The sequence below is a fragment of the Lithobates pipiens genome, unplaced genomic scaffold (genome assembly GCF_037356315.1).
Source record: "Lithobates pipiens isolate NorthernLeopardFrog02 unplaced genomic scaffold, aLitPip1_a1.2 Scaffold_8, whole genome shotgun sequence".
Taxonomy (NCBI): domain Eukaryota; kingdom Metazoa; phylum Chordata; class Amphibia; order Anura; family Ranidae; genus Lithobates; species Lithobates pipiens.
The window spans coordinates 574948376-574963767 of record NW_027507903.1 but is presented as its reverse complement, the minus strand read 5'-3'; the positions used below and the strand labels follow the sequence as shown (position 1 = coordinate 574963767).

General features: G+C 42.5%; 1 protein-coding gene across 2 annotated transcripts in view; it reads right to left on the bottom strand.

The window, feature by feature from the left end:
- The window catches only part of LOC143961064 (intercellular adhesion molecule 5-like), an 89810-nt gene extending 84405 nt beyond the window's left edge, over positions 1-5405 (bottom strand). The window contains exon 1 of one of the 2 annotated variants that reach the window (XM_077470206.1): positions 5049-5405. In XM_077470206.1, the coding sequence (XP_077326332.1) occupies positions 5049-5112 (64 nt within the window). In that variant the 5' untranslated portion in view covers positions 5113-5405. The remainder of the gene's footprint in view (positions 1-5048) is intronic. The other variant, XM_077470205.1, reaches the window with a different exon arrangement.
- Positions 5406-15392: the final 9987 nt, after the last annotated feature.

Here is a 15392-nt window from a genome sequence, read left to right as displayed (position 1 = left end):
ATGAAATGCTCAGGTGTGGGTGGGGCTATTGACACTAATAGGGTTCTTCATCATGAGCATTGGTGTGTTTTATGAATCACAAAATCAATATACTATATATGAGGACTATGGGGCCCTACATCCAAGATGGAAATGGTAATTACGTGTTGGTCAATAGAAGTGGTTTCTACTGATGTCCCAATGGTGTCCTCCAAGGCAATGTGCTGTGGACACAGCCTGCCTAGGCAACAAAATATGGTGCTGGATGCCTGTGCACGCGTGCGGCTCGGGGTTTTACCGCACATAAGCAGAGCTGGCTCTGGGACCAACCGAGCCTTGAGCGCAAGGAGTTGCCCGACATCTTCCGGGGAGGCACCATAAGTTCCAAGCCCACCGGCACACACATGTGGCTCCACCAGTCCACGGACAGAACCCCCCAGAAGGGAGGCTCTATCTGGCACCGATGATGCCATCTAATGAGCCCCACGTGAGCCAATCACGGGAGGCCCCCCATGCGCCAGGCGGAGACAATCTGGCCCCACAGCAGAGACACCCCCCAAGTACTTTGCACAAGTGCTTTTTTTTTTTACCACAACTGTTGCTTTATACTGGCTTTTGACATTCACAAATGCAGCAATTTAGAAATTGGATGGAAAACATTATTGAAAAAAAATTGTCCATTTTATATACAACTACATATATCAGACAAAAATTAGGAGGAAAGAGGGGCAGAGGGAGTTTGTTCCAAATCAGGTACAACCCCTCCAAATCAGGGACAGTTGGGAGCTACAGTATCTCACAAAAGTGAGTACACCCCTCACATTTTTGTAAATATTTTATTATATCTTTTCATGAAGACACTGAAGAACTGACACTTTGTAGTGAGTGTACAACTTGTATAATAGTGTAAATATTCTGTCCCCTCAAAATAACTCAACACACAGCCATTAATGTCTAAACCGCTGGCAACAAAAGTAAGTACACCTCTAAGTGAAAATTTCCAATTTGGGCCCAAAGTGTCAATATTTTGTGTGACCACCATTATTTTCCAGCACTGCCTTAACCCTCTTTAAAATGGAATTCACCAGAGCTTCACAGGTTGCCACTGGAATCCTCTTCCACTCCTCCATGATGACATCACGGAGCTGTTGGATGTTAGAGACCTTGTGCTCCTCCACCTTCCATTTGAGGATGCCCCGTAGATGCTCAATAGGGTTTAGCTCTGGAGACATGCTTGGCCAGTCCATCACCTTTACCCTCAGCTTCTTTAGCAAGACAGTGGTCATCTTGGAGGTGTGTTTGGGGCCATTATAATGTTGGAATACTGCCCTGCAGCCCAGTCTCCGAAGGGAGGGGATCATGCTCTGCTTCAGTATGTCATGGGGTACATGTTGGCATTCATGGTTCCCTCAATGAACTGTAGCTCCCCAGTGCCGACAGCACTCATGCAGGCCCAGACCATGACTACCCCACCTCCATGCTTGACTTTAGGCAAGACACACTTGTCTTTGTACTCCTCACCTGGTTGCTGCCACACATGCTTGACACCATCTGAACCAAATAAGTTTATCATGGTCTCATCAGACCACAGGACATGGTTCCAGTAAGCCGTGTCCTTAGTCTGCTTGCCTTCAGAAAACCATTTGCAGGCTTTCTTGTACATCATCTTATGAAAAAGGTTCCTTCTGGGACAACAGCCATGCAGACCAATTTGATGCAGCATGTGACATATGGTCCGAGCACTGACAGGCTGACCTCTGCAACAATGCTGGCAGCACACATATGTCTATTTCCCAAAGACAACCTCTGGATATCATGCTGGGCATGTGCACTCAACTTCTTTGGTTGACCATGGCGAGGTCTGTTCTGAGTGAAACCTGTCCTGTTAAACAGCTGTATGGTCTTGCCCACCGTGCTGCAGCTCAGGGTATTGGCAATCTTCTTATAGCCTAGGCCATCTTTATGTAGAGCGACAATTCCCTTTTTCAGATCCTCAGAGAGTTTTTTGCCATGAGGAGCCATGTTAAACTTCCAGTGACCAGTATGAGAGAGTGAGAGCGATAACACCAAATTGAACACACCTGCTCCCCATTCACACCTGAGACCTTATAACACTAATGAGTCACATGACACCAGGGAGGGAAAATGGCAAATTTTGCCCAATTTGGCCATTTTCACTTAGGGATGTACTCACCTTAGTTGCCAGTGGTTTAGACATTAATGGCTGTGTGTTGAGTTATTTTGAGGAGACAGCAAATGTACACTGTTATACAAGCTGTACACTCACTACTTTACATTGTAGCAAAGTGTCATTTGTTCAGAGTTGTCACATGAAAAGATATAATAAAATATTAAAAAAAATGTGAGGGGTGTACTCATTTTTGTGAGATACTGTATGTATAAATCCTGTATAATAATAATAATAATAATGACAGTCACAAGGATCCTTCTTTCTCTGGCCTGGACTCAAAGTGTCCCTGGGACTTGGATGTTTCCCTCTAGACTCAGGCAGACAGTCTCTTCAGTGAAGTCTCCAGACTGGATTCTCAATGAAACCTCTCTATAAGCCCCCAAAGAATTTGCAGAGGAATAGGCACCCCAGATATACACAGCTGGGACCTCGATGAGACTGGCAGAACCTTCAGCAGAGACTGCAATCTGCAGGGCTGTCCAATGCATCCTAATGCATGTAAATGGGCCCTTAATGGGGACTGCATGATTTATACACATTCCTTGGGCGTGAAAGTTGATTACATCAAAATAGGTACTTTGAGACTGATGACTGTTTGTATAATATTTAAGGTCACTTAACAATGTTGTTTTCTTTTTAGAGTTCCTGTTTCTGGTAGTTATGTGCACTTGTTGCAGATTTATTCCTACATTGTATGCACCTTTAAAAATGAAAAGCACAGTTTTTAATTAGACAGATACATTTGGTTGCTGGAGCATAAATCCCACTGCAAACCACACTTTAGTAAATTCAGTGCATAAGAAGAAGTCTGTGCATGTAGGTGCACCATGGATGGGTAGTGTGTTTGTGAGTACAGTGGAACCTTTCATTACAAGCCTAATCCGTTCCAAGAGAATGCTTGTAATCCAAAGCACTCGCATATCAAAGCAAGTTTCCTCATAGAAGTCAATGGAAATAAAGAGAATTTGTTCCGCATTGACTTTTATTACATGCAATACTGCATGTGGCCCGAGGTGGGGGGGAGGTGCCAGAGAGCCTCGGAAATACTCGGGGACAGCTCAGCTGAACTCAGAATGCCTCAGCAAGGCTCGTAAATACTCCATTCACGAGTGTTTCCGAGTATTTCTCAACGGCTCCGAACTGTTCCGAGCATCCCTAGCACCCCTGCACCTCTGGCCAAATGCAGTACTGCACACCCCATTAACTTGCTTGTTTTGACAACATTCGCAAATAGTCATAATTTAAAAAAAAAAGTTGCTCGTCTTTCAAAACGCTTGTTAACCGTGTTACTCGTTAACCAAGGTTCCACTGTATAAAGCTGGCCATAAGTGGATTGAATTTTGTACAATTCCTGCTGCATTGGATTACATTTATTCCATGGGTGATCTTGTTGACACCATCCAGCTTTTTTAACTGTCTTACGCTGAAGGAGCCGGGCGGAAAATTCTCTGCTGCACAGTGCCTGCAGTAACTGTTTGGGTGTTCTAACAACTGCAGGTGTTGTAGCTGTCAGAATACAATAGTCAACATTGCAAATCCATACATCCATCTTCATTGTTTATCATGGCTTGGGGAATTGGCAGATTTCTCTCTTTCAGCTTGCAGGACTCAACAAGACAAATCTTACCTTGTATGGCCAGCTTGTTCGGGAATGCACCAGTATAAGCACATAAATCAGACTTTCTCCCTTTCTCTCCCTAAAATATAAAATTTTATACATACAGTATATATTTTCACACCAATCAGCCATATGTTTATGACCACTGATGTGTAAAGTGAATAATATTGATCATCTTGTTACAATGGCATCTGAAAGTGGGTAGGATTATTAGGCAGCAAGTGAACACGTTGTCCCTGAAGTTGATGTGTTGAAAGCAGAAAAAAACCGGCAAGCGTTAGGATTTGAGCGACTTTAACAAGAACTGAATTGTAATGGCTAGACCACTGGGTCATAGCAACTCCAAAGCTGCAGCTGGTGTGGGATGTTCCTGCTCTAGTGTGGTCCATGATAGGAAAAGTGGCAAACTGGCAACAGGATCATAGGCGGCCAAGGCTCATTGATGCATGTGGGGAGCGAAGGCTAGCCTGTGTAGACCAATTCAATAGTAGCGCTACTGTCGCTCAAATTGCTGAAAAAGTTAATGCTGGTGCCTATAGAAAGGTGTCAGAAAACACAGTACATCCCAGTTTGTTGTGTATGGGGCTGCATAGCCGCAGACCGCGGTCAGGGTGCCCATGCTAACCCGTGTCCACAGCCTAAAGTGCCTACATGTAAGCATCAGAACTAGATCACAAAGCAATAGAAGAAGGTGGCCTGGTCTGATAAATTCAAGAATACTTTGAGGAACACAACGACAAGTTTGAGGTATTGGTTTGGCCTTCAAATTCTCAAGATTTCAATCCAATTGAGCATCTGTGGGATGTGGTAGAAAAACAAGTTCGATCCATGAAGGTGCCACCTCGCAACCTACAGGACTTAAAGGATCTGCTACTGACAGCTTGGTGCCAGGTACCTTGGCATGCATTCAGACACACACTTATTATGATCGTTTTTTCCCATGCATCCGGAAAGCAGATCACACAAGTAATAGACTTATATGTGACCGAGGAGGTAGTCCCTTTCCACCTGTGTGAATGTCTGCTGAAGATACAGTCTCTTAATAAATTCCTATATAAGTAGAAGCTCTGGTGGTGGTCTCAATGCTGCATCCACACTGTGTGGAGTCATGTTTTGTGTACATAAGTACCTACTCTCACATTCATTCACAATGCATTTATGTCCAAAGTCAACAAAAAGCGAAATACAACACTAAAGTATTCTCACTCACGTCCTGCTAACTCTATTAAAGGCATTTAGCTTTAAAAAAATGCGACTTACCGTACACTTGTGAAACGCTGAAAACAAATATGTTGGCCAGGGTCCAGAGAACGCAGAGCTCCATCGGGCAGCAGTGTTAATCTCAGTGCAGCAAAGACGAATGATTTTTAAGGAAAGTTTGTAAAGCTCTCTCACTTATCACAAACTTTGTGGAAACAATAGAGGGAAGGAAGTTGATTGGTAATAAGGTGGACGGGGATTTTTTTTTTTACCCTGAGTGAGATGAGAATGTTTTAGTTCAGGATAGAGTGAGTAAGAGCCAGAGGGAAGATGGGCAAAGTATTCTAATAAGACAAACAGAGGTTATGATGGTGTGGGAGGGATAAGAGTGGTACGAGAACTAGAGAATGATGTTATGGATAGAAAATGAAACCTGCACTGAGGGGAGTAAGGGGGCTGTCATTGCTCAGCTGTTTCTGGAAATGCAAAGTGTCTGGCTGTCCCTGGCTTCACTGAACAAATTACAAAGTCATAACCCCTGATCCCCTGATTCAAAGTTTAGTGGGATTGATTTACTAAAATCAAAGAGACTGTGCACTTTGCAATATCATTTAGGCTCCTTTCACAGGGGACGGATCCGTGATGATCCGCCCCGTGAACATCGCTCCGTTGATCCCCGCTGAGCCGACGGAAGACAGGGCGGCCCCTGCACACTGTGCAGGGACCGCCCTGTCAGATCTCCGCTTTCCTCTATGGGGGGATCGGATGAACATGGAGCGTATGTCCGTGTTTATCCGATCCGCTCTGCAGACAGATAGAAAAATAGCATTTTCCTCCATCTGCAAAATTGGACCATAGCGGAGACGGATGATGTCAGGGATGTCAAGGGATGTTCATCCGCTGACACCCGCTATCCCGTAGGGATGCATGTATGTCCGTATTTAATCCGAAAACAGATGGATGAAATACGGACATATGGTCCGGACGTGTGAAAGGGGTCTTATTCCATAGCTTACTAAATGAGAGGAACTCTGCTGAATTCCATCATCCAATCATGTGCAAGCAAACATGCTTTTTTTTCCGTATAAAAGGATCTATAAATAAATAAATAATTAATCACATATAGATCTAGCAGCGCTTATTCATTAATAAAAAACTCTGATGTTCGATATATAATGATATTTTCCATCAAGTGTAAATAAAAAATCATAAAAAAGTCCACATCAAATGTCAATATTTGTCCAACAAATATATATAAAAATGGCAAGTCCTCTTGTATATTGAGATGTATTGCACCACAGCCTGTCACTCCAAATCACCTCCACACGTGCAAAAAAAAAGAAAAAAAAGAAAGGGGATGTGTGATTGATAAAGCTCCCCTTTGGTAGTGCTCTTACCAGAACCCGCTGGTCAAAATAGGCATGTCAAAATTCCCCTGCACTCTCAGATCACTCCTCCTTCCCCATCACATACAACTCATTATCTCAATGTCTCGGAAACAAGTGTATGGAGAGAACAAACATAGTGTAATTTCGTAAAACATAAGCTTTTATTAAAGTTTAAAATCATCAATATTTACACTCACAAGCAACATCGAGTATAAGGCATTGGATCATTCATACACAGCGTAGTGTCCAGGTATATAAGGATCGTCCTACCGCCCTCTCCCGTAGCCGTGGGCTGTATCTCTCTGCTCTCTCGCGGCTCGGACTAGCCTCTCCAGGATCACTGCTGCTTCTCTACTTGTGGTATGGTTCCCTCTGATGCGTTTCGTCATTCCGACATCATCTGAGCTGATGCTTTTTTTTTCTTGCACATAATTGGGCATTCTTTGCAAAGTGAAGTATCACCTCATTTACTAATGTAGCGCTGGTACTCCTAACGAGTACGCGCTATGTATTTAAATTTTGTTTTTGCTCAAAACTATAGTAAGTTTTGGGGTTAATTGTGCTAAATTGTACTTTGGCATCAGTTTGGCTGGGCTGTATAGAAATTCTGCCTGCTCATAGATGGGGTTGTACACCTGTGGGAGGCTTTAGTACGCAGTCTGGTTTGACGCATTGGGTACCAATCTTCATCTCGGAGCCAATCAATGGGTGCGTTTGTCTCACTGTGTAATCCAGGAAAGGGTACTTAAGGTGCCGAAGTCAGGTGGTTCAGGGTTCCGGTCCAGAAGTTGTTGTTGACTCCGTAGTCCTGGTCCTCCTGACCAGCCCCCAGGGGCCCTCATGGCCTGGGGTGCGGATCCATCCATTTCCGAGCCTCAGAACTGGCTAGTTCGAAGCGCAGTAACTGTAAGGAGGATTCCAAGGTGTTCCGGTGCCGTCTCGGGTTTGGAGAGGCCCAGCAACTCTACACGCGACCAAGGGAGGACTCTTCAGTAAGAGAGGCACGCACAAGGCTGGCTGCTCGGTAACAGCCTGGAAGCTGAGCTGCCATTGACATTGAATGAATCCACAATTCTTACAGTATCGCCGGACTGTCTGAAAGATTATGGTACAGTAAGAAAGGTTCCTACTTCTATCCTTCCAGTTATAACTAAAGTTTCCAACCAAGTCTATGTGAGAGACTTTGAAAAGCTAGAATTGCCTGTTGGCTGCTAAACCCAAACCTAAGGATTTATCCAACAGTTAAAGGATCCAGTTGCGAGCAGCTATTCCCTGGATTGTGTAGAGAGAGAGAGACTTTTATTGAAGTCAGCAGTTCCAAGCACCTGAGCTAAACTTTATCCTGATACCCTCTATTCCCAACTTAGAGACTGAGTTTGTTCAACTGTTTTATGCTAAATAAAAATCCTAACAAGGAATTCAAGTGTCGGTCTCTACAGTTACTGGGTCATCAACCCTGGGAACCCCTAGACAAGGACAACGAGTATGAGCTGGAGGAGGTAATCGGTAAGCCCAGAAAAATTCCCTTGCAGAGTGCAATTGCACTTGCAAAATGAACAGCTTAGTTGCCTTTAGTAAATCAATTGAACCGCTGCATCAACATAACAGCTAGTGAACTAGTATTTTTTTTTAGAAAGGGAGGTTGCATAGGTGTGCACAGCCTATTGCATTAGGACGAGCACCCCAAAACTCAAATATTGGTGGAAAATTGGGAGCCCACCCTGACACTGAACTCCTGAAAAATTAGTAACGTGCACCTGCAGATAGCCTCCCATCCACAAGGAATGGTAGTATAAGGATTCCTATCAGCGGAATTGTAGTCATCGTTCATTGGTTGTTGTATATATTCATTTATCCTGTGCTACATCCTTATTTGGTCATTTCCTGTGTTGACGTCCACATCCTGTGTTACATCCTTATTTGGTCAATTCCTGTGAGGTCACAAACTGTGTAGGAAGCGATTGGCTGTTGGAGGCAAACCTTCCAGTTTGGGACTTCCTGTTTATGTGTAAATAAAAGCAAGGGCACTGCTCGGAAAGGCAGTCATGCTGATGGAGCGGAGAGCGTAAGCTATGGTGTTGATGTCTGTTTACTGGGGGATATAGGGGGAAATGGAATGATAGGTAAGGTTCATTATATCATTAGACGGAATGTGTGCTTAGGAGCACAGGAGATATGGTGTGCGCATAGTATACGGCCAAATTTCCCAGACATTTGTCAGTAGCACTTTTAGAAATCTATTTACCTAGAAAAATGGTGACATGTTCAATACTTATTTTACCTGCTATATATGTATATATACTGTGTATGTGTATATATATATATATATATATATATATATATATATATATACACACACACACATATATACACACGCAGTGTTATAACCAAAAACGTAAATGTATTTTATTGGGATTTTATGTGATAGACCAATAAAAAGTGGCACATAATTGTAAAGTGGTGGGAAAATGATAAATAGTTTTCAAAATGAAAATGAAATGTGTGGCATGCTTTTGTATTCAGCCCCTTTAGTCTGATACCCCTAACTAAAATCTAGTTGAAACCATTGCCTTCAGAAGTCGCTTAATTAGTAAATAGAGTGTGTAATTTAATCTCAACATAAGTACAGCTGTTCTGTGAAGCCCTCATAGGTTTGTTAGAGAACCTTCCTGAACAAACAGCATCATGAAGGCCAAGGAACACACCGGACAGGTCAGGGAACAAGCTGTGGAGATTTTTTTTCCTTTTTTTTTTTCATAAATCTTTTTTATTCATTTTCTTAACTGACAAACAAAACAAAACACTACAAAACATTATACTCAGTGAACCAGGAACATGACTAAAAAATACATTTTTAAAAATCCAATATAACAATGATTAATCTATAGGAAAAAAAAAAAGAAAAGAATTAATAAATAAATAAACAAATAAACAAATAAATTAAAAAAAAGAAGAAAAAAGGAAGGCACACAAGCACTAATTCCGTCTCTTTCCAATGCCTCCAAACCTATACTCATATGGAAGAACTCACATTGTGAATAGTAACCCCCCATGAGCGTTCGATGCTGTAAATGATTTATCCAGCCACTTAGCCTACGCTTTATCAAATTTACTAGAGCAACCCCTGTTCATATAAGTATCTCTATATAATGGAACATTATTATTTACCAATTGTTTCCAATACAAGAGCGTAGGAGACCGAGGTTTGTTCCATTGGAACGCAATGGCTTTTCTAGTGAAAAATAACGTTGTATTAGCAAACACTCGCTCAGACACTGTAGGAAAAATAGTCTCTACCAAACCCAATAAACAAACGGAAATTGAAATCGGTAGAGGAGCGGAAGTGATAGAATTCAATAAATCCACCACTTCCATCCAAAAAATAACTATATATGGACAAGTCCAGAAGATATGTGTAAAGTCTCCCTGAATTTCTCCACATTGCCAACAATCTGAAGAGCACATAGGATTTTTCTTTTTAAGTCTATGTGGCGTGATATATGCTCTATGTATCAGTTTATATTGGATCATAAGATCTCCCAAAGATATCAAAGATCACAAAGGGAAATCCCACACACTCCTCCAATCCTCCATATCTAAATCTGGTATATCTCATACCCACCTAGCTCTAAGAGCCTCTAATGGCAAGATAGAAATTAATATAAGATGAGAATACAATCTCGAAGTAGACCTATCCAAACGTTGAGATCTAAGCACTTGTTCTAGAGTAGATTGTCTAATCTTTAAACTGTCCTGTGGAAATTGTGTATGGAAAGTGTGATAAAGCTGAAGGTATCTAAATAAATGGGAGTTTGGAACATTAAAAGTTGAAGTAAGTGTAGAGAAAGTAGATAATTTCCGATCAGTAATCACCTGAGAAAGTATTTTTATATTCTATTTAGTCCATGCAATAGGCTCTGGTGTTTAAAAAAACTGGGGGTCCTTAGGATAATGCTCACATTTAAGACCAACCTCCCAGGCTCGCATCTTAGTAAGCATTAGACATGTGTGATTCGTTTATTCGTATGAATTTCTGGAAATTCGTACATTTGGGAGGATCCTAAATACGCATTGCTATGCTTCCAAATTTTGTACAAAATACGAAATTTTGTTTACGTATTTTGGATCCAAATTCCATTACAATGGAAACGTGACTGGTGTTTTGTTGACCAATCAGAGGTTTTCTTCTGATGCTGAGTGAGGGTTGGGAAAATTACCTTATTAATATGGGAGAGGGAGACTGGTACTGTTAGTCGATGGGAGATTCAGAATCGGATAAAATAAGAATGTTCGTTAATTACAATTATTCGTTATGATGAAGTTAAAATACCCAGGAAGTCAGCACAGCACAGGGATGCTGGGAGCCCCTCATAATGATAAATTCATCATAACAAACATAACATAACGAACCTAACAAAAATTTGTATTTCGAACGAATCCAAATTGAATTTCGGACACAAATTATGAATTAATTGTAATATGAAATGGAAAGGAATGAAACGAAACTAATTTATTGATGATGCACATGTCTAGTAAGCATTGAAGGAGTCAGCCTATATGGTGCGCTACGGGCCCTAAATAAAAGAGCCTTAAGAGCATCCATAGAGCCTACTACTGCCGCTTCCAACCGGGTAGAGGAGTTATATGTTTTAGGATTTAGCCACCATGTGGCTGTAACCATCTGGGTGGCCAAAAAAAGTATTTATAAAAATCCAGGAAAGCTAGACCTCCCTGCTGACAAGGGTGCATCGGAGTATTTAATTTATACCTGGGGTTCTTTGTTCCCCATAGAAACAAGTAAAAAAGTTGGTTTAATTTAGTAAAAAAGGACATAGGAATCCACTGTGGAGAATGTCTAAATAAGTACTTGAATTTTGGTATAATTTTCATTTTTAAAAGATGAATACGTCCCAATAAAGGCAATGGTAGAGTCTTCCATGCTTTCAACTTCGACCCAATATCGCCAAGAATTACAGTCAAATTCAAGGAAATACGTTTAGATGCTTGGCAAGAAATGACAACTCCTAAATATTTGAAATTCTCCACCCACTGCAATGGAATATCATTCAAAGCCATACTGCAGGCCCCCATATCTATTGGAAACAGCATAGACTTGCTCCAATTTACCTTCAACCCTGTGACTATTAAAACAAGAGTCCAATATCTTCCAAGCAACTTGAAGAGAGGGTCCAGCATAATTTAACCACTTCAGCCCCGGACCAATTAACAGCCTAAGGACCAGAGGACTTTTTACAATTTCGCACTGCACTGCTTTAACTGGTAATTGCGCGGTCATGCAATGTTGTACCCAAACGAAATTTGCGTCCTTTTCTTCCCACAAATAGAGCTTTCTTTTGGTGGTATTTGATTGCCTCTGTGATTTTTATTTTTTGCGATATAAATGGAAAAAGACCGAAAATTTTGAGAAAAAAATATATTTTCTAATTTTTGTTATAAGAAAAATCGAATAAACTAAATTTTAGTCATACATTTAGGGCAAAATGTATTCAGCCACATGTCTTTAGTAAAAAAAATGTCAATAAGCGTATATTTTTTGGTTTGCGCAAAAGTTATAGCGTCTACAAACTACATTTTACAGTACATTTTCTGGAATTTACACAGCTTTTAATTTATGACTGCCTATTTCATTTCTTGAGGTGCTAAAATGGCAGGGCAGTACAAACCCCCCCCCCCCCCAAATGACCCTATTTTGTAAAGTAGACACCCCAAGGAAATTTCTGAGAGGCATGTGGAGCCCATTGAATTTTTTTTTTTTGTCCCAAGTGATTGAATAATGACACACAAAAAAAAAAAAAGTTTACAAAAAGTTGTCACTAATTGATATATTGCTCACACATGCCATAGTTATATGTGGAATTGCACCCCAAAATATATTCTGCTGCTTCTCCTGAGTACGGGGATACCACATATGTGGGACTTTTTGGGAGTCTAGCCGCGTACGGCACCCCGAAAACCAATCACTGCCTTCAGGATTTCTAAGGCCGCGTACACACGGGCGGACTGTTCGCCCAACTTTGTCCGCTGAACAGTGTTTGGGCGGACAGTCCGCTCGTGTGTGGGCTTTCAGCGGACAGTTTCAGCGGACAGTTTGACGAACAAGGTTTTTCGGAATTTCCCAAAAACTGTCCGCTGAAACCTTGTTTCAGCGAACAGTCCGCTCGTGTGTAGGCTTGTTCGTCAAACTAAGTTCCGCGCATGCTCAGAAAGGATTTACACGCCGAAAGTTATAATGCAGTGTATAGGACGTCGTATTTTTCGTCCCGTCGTACGTGCCGTTCACGTCATCGCGCACGGTTTCAGCAAACTGTTCGTTCGTCGTGTGTGGCCATGTCCGTCCATGCTAATTTTGAGCGGACCGTTTGCCGAAACTGTTTGACGGACAAAGTTGGGCGAACAGTCCCCGCGTGTGTACGCGGCCTAAGGGTGCACATTTTTGATTTCACTCCTCACTACCTATCACAGTTTCGAAGGCCATAAAATGCCAAAATAACACAAAACCCCCCCAAATGACCCCATTTTGGAAAGTAGACACCCCAAGGAAATTGCTGATGGGTATGTTGAGCCCATTGAATATTTTTTTTGTCCCAAGTGATTGAATAATGACAAAAAAAAAAAAAAAAAAGTTTACAAAAAGTTGTCACTAAATGATATATTGCTCACACATGCCATAGTTATATGTGGAATTGCACCCCAAAATATATTCTGCTGCTTCTCCTGAGTACGGGGATACCACATATGTGGGACTTTTTGGGAGTCTAGCCGCGTACGGCACCCCGAAAACCAATCACTGCCTTCAGGGTTTCTAAGGGTGCAAATTTTTGATTTCACTCCTCACTACCTATCACAGTTTCGAAGGCCATAAAATGCCAAAATAACACAAAACCCCCCCAAATGACCCCATTTTGGAAAGTAGACACCCCAAGCTATTTACTGAGAGGCATGTTGAGTCCATGAAATATTTTATATTTTGCCACAAGTTGCAGGAATATTACAATTTTTTTTTTTTTTTTGCACAAAGTTGTCACTAAATGATATATTGCTCACACATGCTATGAGCATAAGTCAAATTACACCCCAAAATAAATTCTGCTGCTTCTCCTGAGTACGGGGATACCACACGTGGGGGACTTTTTGGGAGCCTAGCCACGTACTGGACCCCGAAAACCAAGCACTGCCTTCCGGATTTAAATATAAAACACTACCAAAAAAAACTGTTAGCGATCGCAGGGATCAGGCCTGACTCTGCGATCGTTGCAGTTATGTGTTTAGTGTTTTGTAAGTGACAGTGATCGATCGATACTGCACTTGGGTGGGCTGGGCAGAGGGGCAAAACGCAGGTGCTAGCAGGTATCTGGGCTGATCCCGCTAACAATGCGTTTTTTTTTAAATCCTAAACTGCTGGGGACGCTAGTATAGATCTGATCAGATCAGATATTGATCTGTTCAGATTCTATACCACTACGGGAGGTTTATGCTTTGCACGTGGGCGTTAGCGGTACTGGCACTAACCTAGCGCTGCCTGGGGCGACGCAGACCCTGATCCTAAAACCTAATTGATATCACCCGCCGGGTGATCAGGGGGTTAAACCTTTATTGGGCAATAAATGGTGGGTGCCCTGATGCTATAAAAAGCAAACTAACTAACCAGAGTCACCCGTAACACTTATACGGTGATCACTGGTGAAAGGGTTAACTAGGGGCAATCAGGGGGTTCAAATTTTTATTAGGTAGTATATGGGGGTCCCTGGCGCTATATAAAAACCTGACGGGGAACCTAAATAACTAACTGGCTAACCAGCGTCACCAGTGACACTTATACTGTAATCGCTGGTGAAAGGGTTAACTAGGGGCAATCAGGGGGTTAAAACCATTATTGGGTAGTATATCGGGGTACCTAACGCTATAAAAACCTGGCGGTGAACCTAAAAAAATAACTAGCTACCTAGCTACCTAGCGACACTAATGCAGCGATCAGAAAAATTATCGCTTAGTGACACTGGCAAAAGGGGGTGAAAGGGTTAACTAGGGGCAATCAGGGGGTTAAAACCGTTATTGGGTAGTATATCGGGGTACCTAGCGCTATAAAAACCTGGCGGTGAACCTAAAAAAATAACTAGCTACCTAGCGACACTAGCGACACTAATGCAGCGATCAGAAAATGATCGCTTAGTGACACTGGCAAAAGGGGGTGAAAGGGTTAACTCTAAGGGCAATCAGGGGGTCAAATCTTTATTGGGGGGTGGTAGGGGGCCACCCTGGACCTAACACTAACTGCCCTGACAGTTTATACTTTTACAACTGACACTGAATGCAGTGATCAGTAAATAAATGATCACTGCAATCAGTGACACTGTGACTGGGGGGGGGGGGGGGGGGGACATCGGGGAGCGATCGGGGGGGTGATCGGGGGGGGGGGGTTTGTGTGCCTGTGTGTTATTTAGTGTCAGTGTAGTGTTTGATGCAGACTTACTGTGTCCTCTCCTCGTAGTCCGGTCAATAAGACCGCCCCGAGGAGAATGACATCACTTCCTCCCTGCCTGTGTATACAATACACAGTGGGAGGAAGCTTCTCATTCGCCAGGAGCGATCGAGAGGGGATGGCCAGAAACCAACGGCCATCCCCTCATCCCGGATCGCTCCTGAAGCGAACCGGACCGCCGCATCCAGCGGGAGGGGGTCTGATCGGACCCCCCACCCGCTGGAAGGCAAGCACGTGCATGTACGTGCTTGTGCCTGTACATGCCATTGTAATGACGTAAAATGGCATGCGGCGGTCGTTAAGTGGTTAAAAATAATAAAAGGTCATCTGCGTACTAGGCTACTCTCTCCTACAACCACCCAATCCGCAGTCCCAGTAACAGCTGCATCAGAAAACTTCCTGATTACGCAATCATTATTGAAAAACGCGTAGAGGCTGCTGGGAGATTACGCTATGTCACTACGTCACTTCCGGTCCGGGGCGATAGCGAGGCTTGAACCGCAAGCATCGTTTTCA